This window comes from Sarcophilus harrisii, chromosome 5 (genome assembly GCF_902635505.1).
Source record: "Sarcophilus harrisii chromosome 5, mSarHar1.11, whole genome shotgun sequence".
Lineage (NCBI taxonomy): Eukaryota > Metazoa > Chordata > Mammalia > Dasyuromorphia > Dasyuridae > Sarcophilus > Sarcophilus harrisii.
This window is the reverse complement of record NC_045430.1, coordinates 266,913,432-266,934,551: the sequence shown is the minus strand read 5'-3', so window position 1 is coordinate 266,934,551 and position 21,120 is coordinate 266,913,432. Positions and strand designations below refer to the sequence as shown.

Genomic DNA, 21,120 nt, shown 5'->3' with positions numbered 1-21,120 from the left:
ATCAGGATGACTGAAGAAGATGCCATGTAGTAGGAGGCCTTGGCCTTTTTAAGCTAAGGTCTTTAACAGGTATCACTTTAACTCAGGCAATGCCCAATCAGTCTTTAAGGACAGGTAAGAAAAAAGGCAAAGAATAACTTCTTTTATATAGTAAAAAATAATCAGTCTAGGAGGGAAAGACTGTAGGTTTTTGACCAAAACTGAAAAAAATGCTTTTTACCCTTAATCATTAAGTTCTTTATAGGTTTTTTGACCAATTTCCCCTTTTTATCCCCTGATTCAAGTTAATCTCACAGGGACTGCCCCCATCTTCTGGTAAATCCCCTCAATTTAGATCCTGTACTTCTTAACAAATCATTGGTCCTCTGCCAGAACAAATCATTGAGACCTCAGAGTAAAGAACAAGAATGATTTCTTTAATGTTAAAAAAAAACATTTTCAACAAACAGTCCCATCACCAGGGATGGGAGGTTGTGAGTTCAGCCTGGCCCTGGCATCAAGGTCCATACAGGGAAACTGCAAACAGTGGGATAACAAGTTACCAAACACCACTGCGATGTTGGATCTTTAGGATGCATAAGTCAACATTGCTGGATACAGGATCATTATTCCCATGCCATGGGCAATATCTGCAAGGGTTTCAGAAAAGTGCAAGGGGCAGTCAGGTGGCTCAGTGGATAGCCAAGAAGACCTGAATTTAAATCTGACTTCAGACATTAATTAGTTGTGTGATGCTGAGCCAGCCCTTAGTGCTGATTGTCTCAATTTCCTCATCTGTAAAATGAGCCGAAGAAGAAAATGATAAATCACTACAGCATCTTTGCCAAGAAATCCCCCAGTGGGGTTATAATGAGTTGATAATGATTGAAAGATGATTTAACAAAATCAAGTTCTATCTAGTCTATAAACCTAGACTCACTGTGTAAGTGAGTGTTTCTTGTCTCTCATTAACACAGATACATTAGCACTTAAGGTCCAACACTGGCAACTGTAGTTTGCTGAAGTCTTCAAGTCCCCAAGACTTCCAGAAGGATGTGATATGGCACAGAATAACAATTTTCTTCCTTCACATTTATTCTAAATCTATTTTCTTGGCTTCCTTATTATATTGTTCTTTTCAAAACTCGTGTTGTTACATGATTATCCACTCAGTGTCTAAGTTCCTTGGGCTTTAAGCATCAGAAGGGAAGGAAAATTAAATTATATCAAAGCTTCAAGATACTCATAAGAGACTATTCTCCTTAGCCTTTTGAAAATGTGCAGAGCAATGATTTGACAGTCACTTCTGATATTATTGATGAGGGATGGGGATATGATGTCTAAAAACGAAAGGGACCTCAGAAGCCATCAATCTATACCTTGCCCCTCACATTTTATTGTGGTCCTCCAAAGTGAAGTGGTTTACCTATGGTCACACAATTAGTAAATATCAAATGTGGGATTTAAATATATGCCCCCAGACTTCAGAATCATTACCCTTTCTAGTGAAGTGTGCTATGATTGGAAAGAGGCAACATGGTATAAATGAAAGATCCCTTGGTTTGGGGTGAGAAGGCCAGGGCTCAAGTTCTGTGTGTGGTGTTGACTTTGTAGTACTCTATAAATGCATTTGTAATTTGTTCCAGTGGGGAGTGCGGGGCCGATGTAAAATATGAATGTGTCATCCATCATCTCATTAATTTGTCCCAGATCTGTCCCAGTGATTTGTCCTCACTGATCTGGGGTGTTTCCCCTGTGCCTTGGCTTTCTAGGACTCTCACTGAAATGCTCTATCAAGTCTCTCTTAGCTAGGTGTCCTAAGATCCTATTCCAGGAGTCTTAAAATCTTTTTGCATCAATAATTCCTTTGACTATCTCAGAATAATGGTTTTATACAACTGAAGAAAATGATAAATTTCAGGAATAGGTTAGCAAAAATTAAGACATGAGCTTTTCTTCTCACCCAAGATCACAAAGCCCTTGATGCTTTGGGGATATCTGGACCCTGAGTTAAGAATACTTGATTTATATTGTGTAAAAAAAATTATTAGTCAATTTTTGAAATCCATCAGATGAACTGGAGTGATGTTGTATAGGAACCTGTAAAGGACTAAAACTCTGAAGAGATGCACTGGAATCAGACAATTGAGCACTTAAGGCTAATTACCTATTGGACAATACTCTATTAGCACATGCTTGGAAAATGGTTCTTCTCACTATTCTGTGCTGGCTTGATAATTGGTGTATACAGATAATCATTGGAGGGATTAGGGGGTGGAGTAAGACAAGACAGCGTCACTTTGGAGGAGGATGAGGAGAGGGGAGGTTGGTCGGTGGAGAGAGTGTGGCAGTTTTGTTGATCCCCTTCACTTCTCCCCCTAAAGACCAAGGACTTTTGCTTATCCTGACTCAGGTCAATTCTGAGGCCTCCAGGGAGCTAATCCGGACTTCATAGGAACCATGTCCAAATTGACTGAGGAAACTTGGTCATATCCTAGGGGCATAAAATAATGAATCAGTTTGGAGCCCCCAAGATTTAAACAACTGGGATCACAAAGAAGAGAGAACGAGACCTCATAGGATTGGGGCTGATAAAAATTCTGACCTTGGTCTCCTTTTCAAGTTCCTCCGCCCCCTACCTGCAGTTGGAGGAGTGTTAGATATATTCCAGAAGTCTGAGAATTTGTACTTTTCTTTACTATTCTAGCAGTATTCTCAGAATACTTGACAGAAGTGTCTGCATTGGGAATCTACATGTGATGAGGGAAAGCAACTTCAAAGCTCAGCAAAAAATCTTCAGCTTGTCTGGGGAGAACTTCCTGAGCACTCCACAAAGGTTAGGGAAGGAAGGACTTCCAGCAACCAGGGGCTATGGTTCTCTTTGCTTTCTCTCTCTCTCTAAGCTCAAGACCACTTTCCCCTGGACTCTATGTACTGGTGGAGCAATAGTTTACTTCCATATTAATTGTTCTCATTATACTACTTTAGCATATAATAGCCATGCCTAACTGCAAATTAAGCCTAGTTGGTTAATTGATGTCACTTGGTAACCAGGGGTAGAAACTTACAAGTAGGATTACGAGCAAGAACGTTGGAAAAACCTCAATTCCTCAGGACGATTTCTTGAATTTGGGGGAACAAATAGTAGCCAAGATCTGGCAAAGAAGGTTAAGAACAATAATTTTCAGCAATTTTTAGGATTTAAAATTAATCCATATAAAATCATCAGTACCATAATCTGAAAGCAGTGGATCTTAACCTTTTTTGGACTCCACTGGTAGTCTGGTGAAATGTATGCACTTCTAAGAACTATGTTTTTAAATGCATAAAATAAAACACAATTACAAAAGAAACCAATTGTATTGTAATACAATTGTCTTAATTGCTTAGAGTCCTGATTTGTTCTAAGTGATTTAAAAAAAAAGTGTTTTGGAAGTGGTCAGATCCCAGTTAAGGTTGACTTTGATCTTCCTCAGAAAGACAACTATCTGTCTGCTATATCAACTTTGGCAGAACTTTTGGCATAATTCCATATCTCACATTTCAAATCTATGGCTACTAAGCCATACTAGGTCTCATGAATTCTTTAGAATACAGAATCCTCTTTCACATAATGATCCTCACACATTATTTTTTAAAGTCCCAAATCTTATATCCCAGCAGCTGGGGTTTTCGTTTACTATCCTTTCCTTCCATTCCATATAAATGAAGTTGCTTGGACTTTGCCAGTGAGTTCTTCCTTCTTTGCTTTTTTGTTCTCTTTTTTTTCTAGTTGAGGGTTTCTGGAGAAACTGAGAATTCTCTCCTTTCCCCATCCCCCCTACCCCCACCTTTCCTTGAGTTCTTTGTTGTCTGATTTAAGTGCTGGAAAACTCAAGGCAGCAGAAACTGGACCATGAAGACCTCAAATTTCTGGAAGAATGATCAATTTTGCTAAAATTATGGGAAATCGTAGAATGATTTGCAAAGACTCATGCCAGATGAGGCAAGGGAAAGGTCAATGACAATGGGCTTTGAATCCTGGTTGATTTAGAACAGAGACATGGCATTAAAATGTCATAAGATCATTGATTTGGAACTGGAGATCACTTAGAAGTTATGCAGTTCAACCTCCCCCATTTTCTCAACAAAGAGACTGAGACCTTGAGATTTGAAGGGATTTGTTTAAGGTCACTTTGGTTAATTAATAGAAATTCAACATCAAAGTGATATTTGCAGTCAGGTTCTCTGACCTAAGTCAATGCTCAAAGGGAAGTTAAAAACCCTGGATTTGAAGTCTCTCTGTGGGTCTTGGTTTCTTCATATAAAATTTGAGAGGATTGGACTAGCTTGTCTCTAAGCTCTTCCAGCTTTCAATATTCCAATCCAGGAAATGAGAAATAAGAAGTGATAACAAGAAGGAACCAGTCTGGTTCCCCTTCCCCTTTTTGAATAGCTGTTCTAGACACTCTAAAAGAGAGGTGACCAGCTTTTCTTCAAGTTCAGCCTTAGGCTCAATTTGATTTAAGGACCAAAATGATTTTCTGCACCTCTTTCCAAATCCTTTTACTCAGCTAGTTATTGCCTGAAATTACTTATATAAGAGGCAGTCTTTTATTCCACACTTAAGAGATAAAAGGCTTAAATGCAACCACCTTAGAGAGTTAATATGTTGGTGTGAATTAGTTTCAGCCAAGGTGTAAATGATATCAGCTCCTTTCCAGCTTTGACTGAGGAAGGGGCTTAAAAGGTAAGTGCCACAGGAGGGGGAGAAGATGTTAGAATGGGAAAATGAAGAACACACTGGAGCCTGATGACTCTGGACCCAAGTTTTACATTGACTCTATCTCTGATAATACATGGAATAATAAAAGCTCCTTTTATGAAGAGACTTTGGGCAATGGTAGCTCACATTCTGCCAATGGTCTATCACTCTTTCTCTTGGGCCAGTATCTTGAAATGATGAAAACTTTGGACTAAGATATTAGGTGGGGGAGGGTAGGAGGATGGAGGAAGGAAAACCCTGCACAATGTTTTCAAGTGAATTCATTTTGTATTATTTGAAACCAGATTTTCATTTTTCTCGATGACTTGACAATTGCTAAAGTTAATGTGAAGAGTAATCTCAGAGTCTGTGTCTGATTGGAGATATGAGGTGGAAAAGAAAGAAGTTGGAAATAGAATAAGGGTAATTTAGGTTCTGAGACTGGAGCATTTGCATGAGATTCTCCTTACTGGTAGAGAGAATGATGTCTCAGTACTATGTGTCATTGTGAGAGTTAAGGAGAGGAGAAACTGCTTTAAGAGAAGAACCAGATGATTCTTGTCTCTCTCTTCAGGGAGAAACTCATGGAGAAAGATACAGATTTTGGAGGTAGACCAGATTTTGGAGGGGGAAGCCGATTATTTTACATGTCCCCAGATTCCAGTTTATTTCTTAGAGACTTTGGAGAATTTCCCATTGAATTAGATTAGGGATTCTCTCCATTAAACTGAGAGAGAAGAGGCAAATTCCAAGATGGCAAATGCTGGCTTGAGAGGTAGTAAATTTCTTTTCACTTGAGGTCTTCCAGGAATGATTGGCTGACCACTTGTTGGGTATATTATAGAGGGGAATCTTAGTCAGGTCTAGGTTGGAGAAAATAACCTCTGAGGTTCCTTCCAGATCAGAGATCCTCTGATTATTTACCTTTAAAAGATCTGGATATGGTGACTAGCAAGAACATGAAAGAATTTTAGTTTTGATGTCAAAAATGTACAGAATTATCCTTGGGCCAGTTTTAAAATGTTAATATTAGGGCCTATGTAGGCTAGGGACAGCCTGTTTCTTCCCCGGGGGAATAGGGAACTCCATGCTGCTGACCAGAAAACCTCATTTATCTTTTTGTCTATTGTGGTCATTTTTCATTTGTCACAGGATAGGAAAAAAACCCTACAGTACCTTGTACCCAAATGTTTCATATGGGAATCATAAATTGAAATCAGTGTTCTTTTTCCTTGACATTTATAAATCGTTCCCCTCAACCTACAAGTTAAGTTTTAAGAATGGCGAAAAGGAAACATACTCGAAGAAGAATCATCAGTCAATTTCTCGTGGGGAGATCTAGGTGTAAATTCTAGCCTGATCCTTATTAACCACATGGATATGACCATCTTCTCTACTGTCTTTGCAGTCAGAGGTCCTGGGAGCAAATCCCACTTTTCAAGCCTGTCCTAGGTGAGACATTGGGCAATTCAGTCAATCTCTAAAGAGCTAAGTCCTTATCTGGAAAATGAGAAGTCCTGTCTAGTCCCTGCCATCCTTAAATGTAAGGTCCTCTCCACCTTCCAGCTCCATGATCCTCTGAAGGTCAGTATGACATGCTTCTGACTCAGGTTCTCCTCTGCTCCTTATCAAATTCCCTCTCCCCCACCCTCAAATGCACACACACACACACACACACACACACACACACACACACATTTATACCCACTCATTCTCCCTTGCACTCCAGAGGTCTTGCTATCCAACCATTCTCAAAAGCCTGAAACTCAATCCTGAGCAAGAGCTTCACTTTTAGAGTTCCTAAGGTAACAAAAAGTACTGAATGGTCAGCAGGCCCTGCCCAGCCCTAAAATAGGCCTCTCCGAAGCAAGCTGGCCAAAGCTGGCATGGCCACAGGGCCTAAATATCAACGGGCTCATCTTGCAAAGCAAGCAGACCCAGCCTGGGACCCTGGCCACGTAGCTGAGGAGCAGGTGGGAATGTCCGTGAGCTCCCGGCCTCTTGAGCCTAATCCTCCACCTAAAGACTGAAAAAAAGCTCAGGTCCAAAGCCCTCCCCTTCCAAAGCCTCGGATGCCCCAGAGCTCTTCCCTCCCTCCTCCCGCCTGTATGGTGACTGGGAGTGGGGGTGGAGGCAGTTTGTGTGCTGACCTTTCCCATCCCCACTCTTCCCTACTCACTCTGTGACTTGCATTCCCATCTAGGGATGAAGAAACCAACCACCCAACATGCATTTATTAAGCTCTAACTACTTGTGCCAGGCACTGAGCTAGGTCTTCCTAATAAAAAACCCCTAAAGAAGTCTGGCTCTGGATTTCTCCTTCTACTGCTTGTTCTTCCCAAGAGCTTTCTCCAATTAAGTCAAAGTAAAGTGGAAAGAACATTTGCTCTTGGAGTCAGAGGAACAGAGTTTAAATTCTTCCTGCCTAGATAGAGTCCCTTAGCCTCTTTGGTCCTCAGTTTACCCATCTGTAAACACAAAGGGGCTAGACTGCTTCAGGTCTGAGATCCTTCACTTTTCCCGTGTCCAGGAAAGCTGATGCATCTTGGGAGGCAAAGGAGTTTCAACAAAGGGGCAGCAGGGGCTGAATGCCACTTGCTAATAAGGGACAGAGTACTAAGTGCACCCCAGCAGGGAAAGTCGCGCACGATGAACGCACAGCCCGCGTGTGGGAAGGGAGAGAAGGAGGGGGAAGGGGGGTGTGTACGTGTGTGTTCCATTCCACCTGCAGCTATTTGTCACCAGGCTCGGGGACGCCCAGAGGATCCCAGGGGCAGCCTCAGCAACAGCAGCAGCAGCAGGCGCCGCCCTTAGACAGCTGCGAAGGCAGCAGCAGCCCGCGGCGGGGAAGTGACCCAGCCCTCCCGTCCTCCTCGGGAACTGCAAGCACGGGCTTCGCCAGCCACCACCGAGGCCACTGCGGCGAGAGCAGCACCTGCGAGATGGAGGGTAACCGTGCGCACTTTCCCTTTCTTTTTGCAACCCTGGACGAGGCAAGGAGGCCAGGGAAGAAAGCCCTGGGGCCCATGTTCCCTTCCCGGCAGGATTGCACCGAGATTCGTTTTGTGCCCCCACTGCCCCAGTCTTTATCGATATTCCCCTTTCTGTGTTTGAGGGAGGGGGAGGCGGTGAAGACTGAGCCCAAAGGCACAGATTTTTCCTGCCTTTGATAGGGGAAAGGGGTAGGGGGGGGGTGCGAGGAGCCAGTCAGAAGATTTTCTCTCTCTCCTTTCTTTCTTTCTTTCTTTCTTTCTTTCTTTCTTTCTTTCTTTCTTTCTTTCTTTCTTTCTTTCTTTCTTTCTTTCTTTCTTTCTCTCTTTCTCTCTTTCTTTCTCTCTTTCCCTCTTTCTTTCTTTCTTTCTTTCTCTCTTTCTCTCTTTCTCTCTTTCTTTCTCTCTTTCTCTCTCTCTCTCTTTCTTTCTTTCTTTCTCTCTCTCTCTCTCTCTCTCTCTTTCTTTCTTTCTTTCTTTCTTTCTTCCTTCCTTCCTTCCTTCCTTCCTTCCTTCCTTCCTTCCTTCCTTTTTTTTCTTTCTTTCTCTCTTTCTTTTGTTCTCTTTCTCTCTCTTTTTTTCTCCCCTTTCTTTTCTTTACTTCTCTCTTCCTTCCTTTCTTCCCTTCTTCCTTTCCTTATCTCCTGCTCTCTTTCTTCCTCTCTCTCTTTTCACTCTTCCTTTTTTCTTCTTTCTTTCCTTCTTTCTTTCTCTCTTCCTCTTCCTCTTTTTTCTTTCTTCCTCTTTCTTTTTCTTCTTTCTTTCTTCCTCTCTTTTTCTCTTGCCCTCTTTCTCTTCTTTTTTTCTTTCTCATTTTTCTTTTTTTCTTGCTCCCTCCCTCCCTCCTTCTCTCTCATTCATTCATTCTTCCTTCACCTCTGTCTCTATATTTTTCTCTCTTTCTGTCTCTCTCTCTCTCTCTCTGTCTCTCTCTTTCTGTCTCTCTGTCTCTCTGCCTCACTCTGCCTGTCTCTCTGTCTCTTTCTCTGTCTCTGTCTGTCTATCTCTGTCTCTGTCTCTTGTCTTTGTCTGTCTCTGTCTCTGTCTCTATCTGTCTCTGTGTCTCTCTGTCTCTGTCTCTCTCTGTCTCTGTCTCTGTCTCTCTCTTTCTGTCTCTGTCTCTGTCTCTCTGTCTTTCTGTCTGTCTGTCTCTCTCTCTCTCTCTCTGTAACTCTGTCTGTCTTTCTGTCTCCCTCATTGAAGAAAGCAGCTTGTCAGTGTGAGCACAGTCCCCTATCGGGCCTGCTGGTATAAATGACTTAGCAAGCCTCCAAAGGCAATTTGGCCCATTGGGGTGGTCAGCCAGAGAAGGCCAGACTTTGAAAATTGGCTGAAGATGCTTGAAGTTCGGAGGGTGGGGGAGAGGGGTGAGAGCAGGGGGCAGGAAGGAGAGGGAGCAACTGGGCCAAAGGGGGGAAACTGCGGGGCAGAGTTGTGGCAAGTTTTCCTTTGGTGCTTTTCGGCTCTGCCTGCCGGCCTAGCTTGAAGAGCTGGTCCCCGAGCTTGTTGTTGTGACTTGGGGCTCTCTGCTGAGGCTCCTTTACAGAGGATCATTCCTCTAGGAATAAACTTGCCTTTGTATGAGAGCGAGGAGCATCTCCGACCGCACTGAGAATTTCCTAATGAGTCCTTGTTCACCGGAAGCCCCGGAGAGCTTTGGGTAACAAGGGAGGTTTGTCTCTGCTCATTAGCGGCCGGCCTGCAAATCATGGCTTCTGCTTGCGAGTGGGAACTTTAAAACAAAGACACAGTGGCCTGCTGATATTCAAGCGAAGTTTCTGGATTTGGCCAGATCTCTCTTTTCACACGTTCAAGGGTTCTGCTAAAGAACCGCTGGCATTTATTGATTTTTGGGGGGTTCAGATGTACAATTTCTCTGGGAGAGGAAATACTAACTAGAGAGTGACATGGTTTTTGACATGTTACACTTGGGGTCTGAAAGAAATGGGTTCAAAATCAAGATGTGCTGAGCACATCACTGAACTTCTCTTAACCTCAGTTTCCTCCATTGAAAATGGGTTTAAGAAAAAGATTCTCTTCCTAGGCTCTTCATTTAAAGGAAGGATCCCTGGAATATAATGCTTTGCCAACTCGAATGCCCCTTATAATTATTAGCAGTTACTTCTATTACCACTGCAGATATGACCCTGCTCAGTAACTTGAAGAGATTCCTGGATTTCTGAGCCTTGAAAGGCCTTGCACAGGGGCCACCCAGGCACTATACTCCAAAGGTAGAACCTGAACCCAGAACTTGACTATTGGGCTAATTCTATCTACAATACTATTCTGTCTCCCAGTACCTCACATTTATGCAGTGCTTCCAAGTGTGTAAACTACCTCATGGGTATGAGCTCACTTAATAAGGAAATTGTCAGATCAAATCTCTAAGTTTTATTATCCTAACTTTACAGATGAAAAAAACTGAGACTCTTTGTGATTAGGTGACTTATTCAATACCTGTCAGAGATAGGATCTGACCTTTCTCTCCAAGCCTAGCATGCTGTCTAATTGTTTGAGTAGCTATTTAATTTTTGATAATATTTTATGGTGGTAGATAAAGTGGGGCAAGGGAAGGGATGGGGCTTGATGACTTCCTAGTCATGGTGACCAACAGAAACCTAATAACACATGTAAAAAATCGACAGTTCAAACTTCTCAGACAGAACTCTTGCAAGAGCATAATGTTTGTTTCCAAGCTCAGGATCTAATTTGGAACTTCTCGGAGTAACACGGAACCCATGCTATATCTACCCTGGTTGTTTCCTACCAGGGCCCTCATGCAAGTGAAACTGGCAGGCAGGCTTGCTAGCCATCAGAGCCACTTCCCTCTTCTCATTTGTCATTCAAATCGCTTTTGGTGCAACTTCCCTTGATTTAAATGTCCCTGCCTTTCTGACAATCCATGTAGAGTTGAGAGATGGGTGCCTGAGGCTGAACCAGTTTTAGTCTCTTCCAAAGTATGTGAGTTTATCTACATCATCTGACTCATTTTGATCCCATTTGGCGGTTTCTTGGCAAAGGTATTGGAGTACTTTCTTCCCTCTCATTTTACAGATGAGGAAACTGAGTCAAATAGGATAAAATGACTTGCTCAGAATCAGATCAAACAGCTAATAGGTGTCTGAGACCAGATTTGAACTCAGGAAGATGAATCTCACTGACTCCTTAGCTGGTATTCTATCCCCTGAGCCTCTTAGCTGCCCAGGCTTTGCCCATAATTCAGGTGGAAAATGAAAAGGCCATTTGGGCATTTGCTCAGATCATAATTCTAGGTCCAGAGGAGGCCTTTCATCCAGTGCTGTTTATTTAACAGATAAAGAAACCGGGGCTCCAACAGGGGAAGCAACTTGTTTGAGGAAACACATGGGTAGTAAGTCACCATTTGGGAATCTTAATGGAAGTTCTCTCACCTAAAGCCAGTAAGGGAAGTTCTCTTACCCTAAATTCAGTGAACTTTCTGTTGAATCCCATTGCATTTCCAATCAGCTCAGAAATTGTCACCAACCTTCCTGTGAAAACCCATCAGCCACTTCTATTAGCTTCATGATTGCCCTATAATTACAGGATTATTTCCTTGCTCAGTAGATGACTGAAAGCCCAGGTGCCTTTAAGAGCAGAGATATATGAGGATCTGCATCCTGAATAGGACTGAAATTGATGATGGGAGAGCAGACCAGACCTGGATTGATGGCTGTTATGTCCAAGAGCCATTTAATATGTGATGGTCCAGGTTTGATTACAACTAAAAGGAAAGGAAAATACTGCCCTTTTTTGTGAAAAGCACATTCCAACTGTACAGGGCACAGGCACATTTGCTCCAAGCCCTCAGTAGTTTTCCAAATACATTTGGCAAGGTAGTGCAATCTGAAATTTGATAAGTGTGTTAAATGATCTGTCTTACTTGATCATACCATCTTCTTGAATATCAATGACATGCCTATAAATTATGTAAGATTATAATAGATAGGGGTTCCCATTGCACACTGACTTAATTTTCCTACCTTTAATGGCTGGTACGGACTTTTAGACTCAGCTTTGTCTCTGTCTACTGACGTGAAGTGGAATTCAAGTGGAAGCATTTAAGTATATAATCAAGGCAAAAAAAAAAGTCCATTTATCTTAAAGAAGATGAAGCATTCTCTTGAATCTGAATTATTGATTCATTCATCAGGTGTTTATTAAGCAGTGACTATGTGTCAGATTCTTGTGCTAGGTGATGAAAGCTACAAAGGACAAAAAATAATTAAGTCAGTCCCTGCCCCTAGTGAGCTTATATTCTATTGGGAAAAAAAACAACAACAACATAAATACAAAATGGGTAAGACAAAATATACAAAAGTAATAGAAGATTAAAAGGATTTATTAAGTGATGATTATATGTACCAAGCACTATGCTAAATTCTGGGTATAAAAAAATTATAACAGGGAAGGCGGTCTCTGACTTTTGGGAGCTTACATTCTTACGGAGGAGATAACATCTAAGGGAAGAGATGGCTAAAGAGGATTATTCTGGTTGTGAAAGTTGCAAGGAAGAAGAGTGGTGCCATAGGGAAGTAATATGACACCCCTTGGACAGTATTATTTTAGTTATAGCTTCAGAACTGGGCAGGAGCTGTAAGACTGAGAGGGCAGAGACATGTAGATGGTACAAGACAGCTGACAGGGTTGTGGTCAGTGATATTGGGAGGATTGGTATGATTTAACCATGACCCATAGCTAGCAAATTTTAATATTGCAGGAAGCTTTGAGGTGTGCAAGAAGTCATTGCTAACTAGTGGGATGAGGACTTGATCAGGGTTGACTCTTGGGCTGAACCCTGAGAGAAACTAGGGGTGCCACGAGAAGCCACATGTTATTTTTCTGCTCATTTTGAATCAAGGCTCACCTTTCCCATTTTCACCTTGCTGAGCAAGTGATGGAGATAGGAATGATTTACCTGGACATTTTGTGTTTTTTATAGGGCTTGTGTTATGCAACAACTTGCATCTTCACCTGAAAGCCCAAATCCCTGTGTTGCAAGCTGGAAAGAACCATCCTCCTGTGTATTGTTCCTCATTAAGAGAGAGGGGACTGTGAGCAGGACCTTCCCGCTCTTGTCTGTTGCTTCTGGAAGGAATACTGAATTGGGAAGGAAAGGGAGGTAACTGGGGGAAAATGAAGGAGGCCCTGGTCTGATCCCCCTTGTGAGGCTCTTTTCTGGGTGGGGCAAGGTAGAAGGGAAGCTGGGATGGACAGGGTGCTCCATGGATGAAAGTGACCTTTCCTGTTAGGCCAGCTCTTCCATGTTCCTCCAAAAGCAAGGAGACATGCTTTGCATCCTGGCATTTCCTACTAGTGGTAGAATTCTCCAGTATTTTTTTTTTTTCTACTTGCTAAAGAGGAGAAAGGGCTAGGTTTATGAATAAGTGACTCTACTTTGTATAGACACCTTGGTATCTACAACTAATCATCATTTCAATGGGAATATCTGTGAGATAACATGGAAGGGGTCTTAGAGGTCAATGTTTTTACTCCATGAAGAAATATGTTCTACAATATTGCTAACATTATCATGCAATATCTTCTTGAATATTTCTAGTGATGGGAAACTCAGTACCTCAGAAGCAAGCTTATTTCATTTTGGAATAGCTCTAATGATGAGGAAATTCAAGTTCCTTTGTATTTGTAAATTGTAGGATTCTGGATGTAAAGCTGGAAGTCACCTTGGAGGCCATGTAGTTCAATGCTCCATTTTTCCCCATGAGAATACTGAGTTCTAGGAAAGTTAAGTAGCAAACCCAAAGTCCCAGAGATGGGATTTGAACTTAGGTCTTCTGACTTCTGAACCAGCGCTCAATGTACTATGTCATCGCTGATGAACGAAAAGGGAGCGTGTGTATTCTGGAGGCCAATGTGGTCAGGAAGTGAGATGCTCTTGGTAATCCTGGGTCTTGGTTAATAAAGCATTGCTACTTATACCAAGTTTCCCAAAGAAAATATGCGAGAAAAGATGCTTAATATTAAATTTATATTGTGAGCAATTGAATATTTATTTGGGTAGTAGAATGGAAAGATTGCTGGTTTGGAATCTTAGGACTTGGGTTTTAACACTGGCTTTGCCATTTAATATGTGACAATGGGCAAATCACTTGGGTCTCACAATGAGTGAATTGGACCAGACAGTCTCTTGGGTCTCTTTCAATTTTGTATCTGTGATTTTGTGTATCTAGTTCTTACTCTACCACTAACTTGCTTTGAGACTTTGTCAAACCCCTTTAATTGTCTCTGGGTCTCAGTTTCCTGATTTGTCAAATAAGGGACTCCCTTTCTGCTTTAATGTCTTATGACTCCTTTCATTTTCTGTAGTGCAAAGTAGCAGAGCTTCCCTGGTCATTATTAGGAGGTTTTATTATCATGACATTGGCAAGAAACCAGTTGCTAGGAATCTTTTGTGGAGATCTGGATGCCAGGAAACTGAATGTACATAAGAAAAATCCATAAAATTGGACTCTCTCCTTGACTTCCCTGGGTTTTAATGGGTCAGTTTTGTCTTGGTCTTGCTTAGTTCCAGGCATGTACAACACTTCCCAGATTTTTCCCAGCTATGAGATTAAAGGAGTCCTTTCTCCTAGTTTTTAGATTCCTTTCCCCCCTATTAAAATGGGAGCTTTGAGGGCAGAGATGGCTTTGCTTCACACACACACACACACACACACACACACACACACACACACACACACACGGCTAGCTCTTAGCACACCACCTGATACCTAAAAGATTCTGAATTTAATGCTGTAGTTAGCTAACTATTAAGTCTTAAGAACTTTTCATTCCATTAACTGTCTACCTGTTTGAAAAATATTTTTAAGTCAAAAAACTTAGAAGTATATTTAAATTCTAGGTCATAAAAGCAATAACTAACAAATGGTCAATCAGCAAACATTTATTTAACACTAATATATGGTCAGACAGCAAGCTTTTATTGAGCACTGATATTTGATCAGTCAACAAGCATTTATTAAGCACTAACATTTAGCCAGTTAGCAAGCTTTTATTAAGCACTTACTATGAGTGAGTCTGTTCTAAGAATCGAAGATACAAAAAAGCAAAAATATGATTATCTTGTATTGAAGGCATTGTATTTTACTGGGAAAGAGAATGTGTAAATAACCATATATCCATAAGATAGAGTATGTGGAAGGTTCATCTTGGGGAGAAGGAGGTGATGGTGGAATGGAGGGTGGAAGGGGGAGAACAGAAAAAGCCTCCTGTGAAAGGTGGGATCTGATGGAATCTAAGGAAACTACATGTAGGGAGTTAAGAGGGAAAGCATTTCTGACTCAGGTGGGCAGCTGGGATAAGGTGCTGAGGCAAAAGATGTGTCTAATGGAGCAAACACAAAGAGGCTGATGTAGTTGGATTGTAGGGTGTGGAGAAGGGAATGAAATGTAACAAGACCAGAAAGGTAGGAAAAAACCAGGTTGTGAAGAACTCTAAAAAGCAATGGAAGATTTGCACTTTTGATCTTGGAGGCAATAGGGAGCTACTGCAGTTTGTTGAATAGTGGGAAATACGATGGTCAGACCTGTACTTTAGGAAAGTCTCTTTGATAGCTATATTTTAGCTTTGCAAAACTCTATATCATTCATTTCTCATAACAGCTTTATGAAGTCAGTCTTACAGGTATTAAAATCCCCATTTTTATGGTTGAGCAAACTGAGGCTAAGAGCTGACTTGATTAACTCAAGGTCACTCAGTAAGAGTTGGAAGGAACTCCAGAGCTTCCTGAAACCCTGGCCTCTACCACACTGCCTCTCTGGAAGGAATTGGTACACAGATGTGGTAACTCTTGACTATTAAGGGAACCCAATGAGGTCAGACAATCACTTCAAATACATGGAATCTCTAGGCTATAAAGATAACATATAGGGCCAGCTAGGTGGCCCAGTGGATAGAGCATTAGCCCTGAAATCAGGAGGACCTGAGTTCAAATCTGATCTCAGACACTTGACACTTCCTACCTATGTGACCCTGGGCAAGTCATTTAACCCCAATTGCCTCAGGAAAAAAAAAGATAACTTATTAAAGCCCTGCCATCTTGGAAATTCCATAAAAAGATATAGTGTAATAATAGGAGATCATGAAAACCGGAGGATTTCCGATGAGGGATATTTCTACTCCCTCAAAACTAGAGCAAATGATTGAAAATGAAATTGATTGTGGTATGAAAGCCATAACCAGAGGCTTAAGAGATAATCCAAATTCAGAATCTCTGAGTGCGAATGGACCTCAGAGGCCATCATATCTGACAAGTGATCAACCAGCTTTTGTTCCCAAACCTTCAGAGGTGGGAAACCTCCCCAAGGCAGCCAATTCCATTTCCAGCCAGCTTTCATCGGTAGGAAGGTTTTATCGATAGTAAGATAAGATTTGACTCGTCAAACTGTCCTCTGGGGTCAACAGAACAAATCTCCCTTCTTCTATGTGACATGTCTTTAAAATACTGGAGGGCAGGGATCGCCCCTCCTCTCCCAAGCTTCCTTTTTTCCAGCGTAAATATCTGCAGCAGTATTTTTTCATTCAACCCTTATATGCCATGAACTAAAAACCCTTTACCCTTCTATCCTATTTACTCTAACTTGATTTTTTTTTACTTAATATTATTTTATTTTTTCCAATCACATGTAATGAGTTTTCAACATATGTCTTTGTAAGATTTTGAGTTCCAGATTTTTCTCCCTCTCTCTTGCCCCTCCAAGATAGCAAATGATGGGATATAGGTTATACATGAACAACCATGTTAAACATTTTTCCACATTGGTCATGTGCTTTGAAAGTTAATTTTTAATTCAAATACAAGTCTATAATGAAAATGATGGCGATGATAAGAGTTAGCATTTACATAATGCTATAAGGTTTACAAAGTGCTTTATAATCATTGCCTCATTATATGTCCATAGCAACTCTAGGAAGCAGTGGCTATTATTATTTGAATTCTGTAGATGACAAAATGCCTTATTAGAGTCGGCACAATGTCTCAGATTCAACAATCAATTCAAGATCTCAGCAGATCTTTTTGAATTTTCATTCTCAGGGCAATTAAGTAGTATAGTTGGATAGAGCACTTGCCCTGAAGTCAGAGGTCAAATCCAGCCTCAGACACTTACTAGTTTTGTGACTGTAGGCAACTCACTTAATCATGATTGCCAGGAGAGAGAAAGAGAAAGAGAGGCAGAGAGACTAAGAGATAGAAACGGGGGAAGAGAGAGAGAGAGAGAGACAGAGACACACATCTTGAGTGGATTTTGTAATCATGCCATTTCTGCCTTTATCCAAATCATTGATAAAAATGTTAAACAACTCAGAGTCTAGATGGATTGCTCCCTTGGAGTCTTCATTCTAACCTGACATCGAATGATAAATGAACAGTCTTTGGATATGGCCATCCAACCATTTCCAATTCAACTCTAGCTTATCTTTCCATTTTTACACAATGGACCCATGAGAGAGTTGGTCAAATGTTGGCTAAAACCAAGGTGAACTATATCCACAGAAGTCTTCTGAGTTTCTAAGCTCGTACCCTGCAAAAAAATGAAATAAACTTAATTGAGCATGATCTCTTCTTAATGAACATTGAATATTCCAAGAGTGAGAGAGATGGGGGCAGAGGTTGTTCTAGTTGGGGAAGATTTCATGGAAGACATGGGAATGATTAGACAGCTATTGACCCTAAGGGATAGCCTGGAGTCCCTAAACTTGCTTTGCTTTTTGTTTAATAGCTTTATAACTATATTTCAATATAATTCATTTCTTATGCAGTCTTGTGTGTTTTATGCATTTAAAAATATCACTCTAGAAGAGATTATTTGCTTTGCCAGGCTGTTCAGGACATACAGAGAAAAGCTTAATCCCTGCTTTATAAGAATATTCAGACTGATTTCATCCTCACTGGCCCCAAGCAGGGGTTCTTAAAGCTTTTTTTGTTGTGCACCCTTTAAAAAAACTGGTGAAATCTATGAACTTTTCTTTCAATAATGTTTGTGGGCTACATTCACACAGACAGAGGAAATGCTAAGTCTCAGATGTTAGTGAAAAGAAAGATGCATTTTTTTTCTTATCCATGTTCACAGATGATGTGAAATTTATCTGCATAGACTTCTATGAACTGGAAGTTAAAAATCCTGACCCTGAAAACAGACCCTGTTAAATTTGGCAGGCCCTAGACCCAGGACAGGGCATGGATGAATCATGCAATGTTTTGATAATAAATTTCTTTTTCTTTTTTTAAATATCTTTTTATTTACAAGTTATATGCATGGGTAATTTTACAGCCTTGGCAATTGCCAACCTTTTGTTCCAATTTTTCCCCTCCTTCCCCCTCCCCTCTCCCCCAGATGGCAGGATGACCAATACATGTTAAATATATTTAAGTATAAATTAAATACAAAATAAGTATACATGTCCAAACCGTTATTTTGCTGTACAAAAAGAATTGGACTCTGAAATATTGTATAATTAGCCTGTGAAGGAAATCAGAAATGCATGTGGGTAAAAATATAGGGATTGGGAATTCAAGGTAATGGTTCTTAGTCATCTCCCAGAGTTCTTTTGCTGGGTGTAGCTGGTTCAGTTCAGGTAATGAATTTCTTGAGAATTAATTTCAACCAGAGATTCTGATATCCATTCTCTCCCCCTACAAATGTCCTTGAATCTGTATCTGAGTGTCTGGGAGAAGAGAATTGTGTGACATTAAAAATATGTTCCATTTTAAAAAATCTGATTTCAACAGTACCCAGCATTGTGTGCTATTGGGAGGGTTGCTCCCAGTTACCCAGTTACCGATTCTTTCAGAAGCAGCTCTGGGTTTCTCTACCATGTGGGAGAGATAGAACAAGATGAGCAATAGTACTGAATTGGAAGACCCCAGAAAGACCTGGATTCACATTCCAAGTCATGTGATGTGACCCTGGACAGATCATAAGATCATGGATTAAAATGGGAAGGAATCTTAAAGCCACATGTGCAATTGCCTCATTTTCCAGATGAGGAACATGTGGCACATTGAAACTCAAACCCAGATCCTCCCATGCCAAATGCAATATCTTTCCACCTTCAAGTCTCAGTTCCCTCATCTATTAAATAGGAATAAAAAACAGCACCCCCTTTTCCTAGGGCATTATGGGAATCAAATGAAATAAAACAGTTTGCAAACCTCAATGGGCTATGTAAATGCCAGCCATTATTGCTGTAAAGGTCTCATTGTATTGTCAGGAGTGGATGCACTGTGACTGGGGTAAATTCCCCAAATCAGTGGTCCCAGATTCATTGGAGTATTTCCATACTTATATCAAATTGAGTAATTAAAAGGAATTTTATTGATGATATATTTGCGATTTAAAAAAAATAACCATTTTGGTTAAATTAAATTTTTTCTTTCTGAAATGTGCTATGTATTTGGTTACACCTCATTTTAAATAGTTTGTGAATATAATTTAACTTCTTAAATTGAATAATTTAAATTTAAATTTAAATACTTTAAATTGAATAACATAAGGTCGTTATTATGAATATAAGTTCCAAGGACTTACAGTCAAGAAGGGCCTTAGAAAACTCATGCTCAGAGGTTATTCTATTTCCTTTCTGGCAATTCTTGGGTATTTTAAATGTTTCCTTTTTCTTCTGAAAGGGTCATCCTCCTCCTTCATAATAGGCAGTTAAGCATTTATTAAGCACCTTATCAGGCACTATGAACTAAGAATTGGGAGTACAAAGAAAGGTACAAGACAGTTCCCGTCCTAGAAGTGCTCCCAGTCTAATGGGAGAGACACCTGGCAAACAAGTATGTGCAGGCAAGCTATAGATAGAATTAATTATGGATAGTTACCAGAGGAAGACACAGAAATGAAAAAGGGTTTTGAAAGTTATACTGTTGGAGAACAAGCTCTGGTTGGGCTGAAGGGCTTCAAGAACAGACATGGCCAGTGAGGAGCTCTTTTGTCTGTCTGAGGAACAATCCTGCCAACTCCAAAGAAGGCATTGCTGGGCTGGCCACTGTACTTGGTAAATCCTCAGGTTCAGTCTCTGTATTGCACAGACCAGGAAAAATGACTTGTCCAAGACTGCACAGCTGAATCCACAATGTTATTGGACTACTCTGAAATACAGGGAAACCCTACAAGATATTGAATTTTGTTCCTTCCCTCCGTTCCTTTCTTCCCCTCCTTCATCCCTTTCTTTTTTCTCTTTCCTCCTCCCTCCCTCCCTCCTTCCCTTCCTTCTTTCCTTCTTCCTTCTCTCCCTCTTTCCTTCCCTCCCTCCCCTCTTTTCTCCTTCCTTCCTTTCTTTTTCCCTTCCTTCCTTCTTCCCTCCATTCTCTTTCCCCCTCCCTCCCTTTGTTTCTTCATTCTTTTCTTTGTTCCTTTCTCCCTTCTTTCCTCCTTCTTTGTTCTCTTTCCTCTTCCCTCCCTCCCTCCCTTCGTTCCTTTTTTCCTTCCTTTCTCCCTTCCTTCCCTCCCTCCTTCCTCCCTTCCTCCTTTCCTTCCTTCCTCCTTTCCTCCTTTCCTTCCTTCCTCCTTTCCTCCTTTCCTTCCTTCCTTTCTTCCTTCCTTCCTTCCTTCTTTCCTTCCTTCCTTCCTTCCTTTCTTCCTTCCTTCCTTCCTTCCTTCCTTCCTTCCTTCCTTCCTTCCTTCCTTCCTTCCTTCCTTCCTCTCTCCCTCCCTCCCTTCTTCCCTTCCTTCCTTCTTCCCTTCCTTCCTTCTTCCCTCCATTCTCTTTCCCCCTCTCTCCCTTCCTTCCATTCTCTTTCCCCCTCCCTCCCTTCCTTCCGTCCTTCCCTCCCTTCCTTCTTCTTTTCTCTTTCCTCCTTCCCTCTTTCCCTCCTTCCCTTCCCTCCCTCATTCCTTCTTTACTTCCTTCCTTCTTTTTTTGTTCCTTACCTCTTTTTTTCTTTTTTTCTTTTCTTCCTTCCTTCCTCATTTCCTTCTTTCCTATCTCTGGGCAGAGGTGCTGAAAGATTGTTCTGAAGAGTATTTAGGTGAAGATGGGGCATGGAAAGAGTGGAAAGGCTATAATGCAAGTTCTTTGAGGGTTGGATTTAGGTTTTCCAAGTTTTGGGTTTTCCTTTTGTTAAATGTAATGGGCACTCAGTGAATTTCAATGACTGCTTGTCTTTTCTTATTATTGCAATCAGTACACATTTTTTGATATAATAATGAAAAATTGCTGGACTAAGAGTCAAGACAATCCTAGGTATGAATCTCCCGTCTTAATTTGTTAATTGTATTATTATGAAGAAATCATTTAACTTCTCTGAACCTCAATTTCCCCATTTATTGAAAAAAAAAGTAACACTAGCTGTTATTGGGAAGTTTAATGAATCTGAAGGAGAAATGAAAAAAAATGCACCTCCTTTTCTTCTTTACAGAGATG

General features: G+C 40.9%; 1 protein-coding gene across 1 annotated transcript in view; it reads left to right on the top strand.

Moving 5' to 3' along the window:
- The first annotated feature begins 7,487 nt into the window (after window positions 1–7,487).
- The window catches only part of GADL1 (glutamate decarboxylase like 1), a 206,190-nt gene continuing 192,557 nt past the window's right edge, over window positions 7,488–21,120 (top strand). The window contains exon 1 of the mRNA XM_031940417.1: window positions 7,488–7,672. Within this exon, the coding sequence (XP_031796277.1) occupies window positions 7,666–7,672 (7 nt within the window). The 5' untranslated portion in view covers window positions 7,488–7,665. The remainder of the gene's footprint in view (window positions 7,673–21,120) is intronic.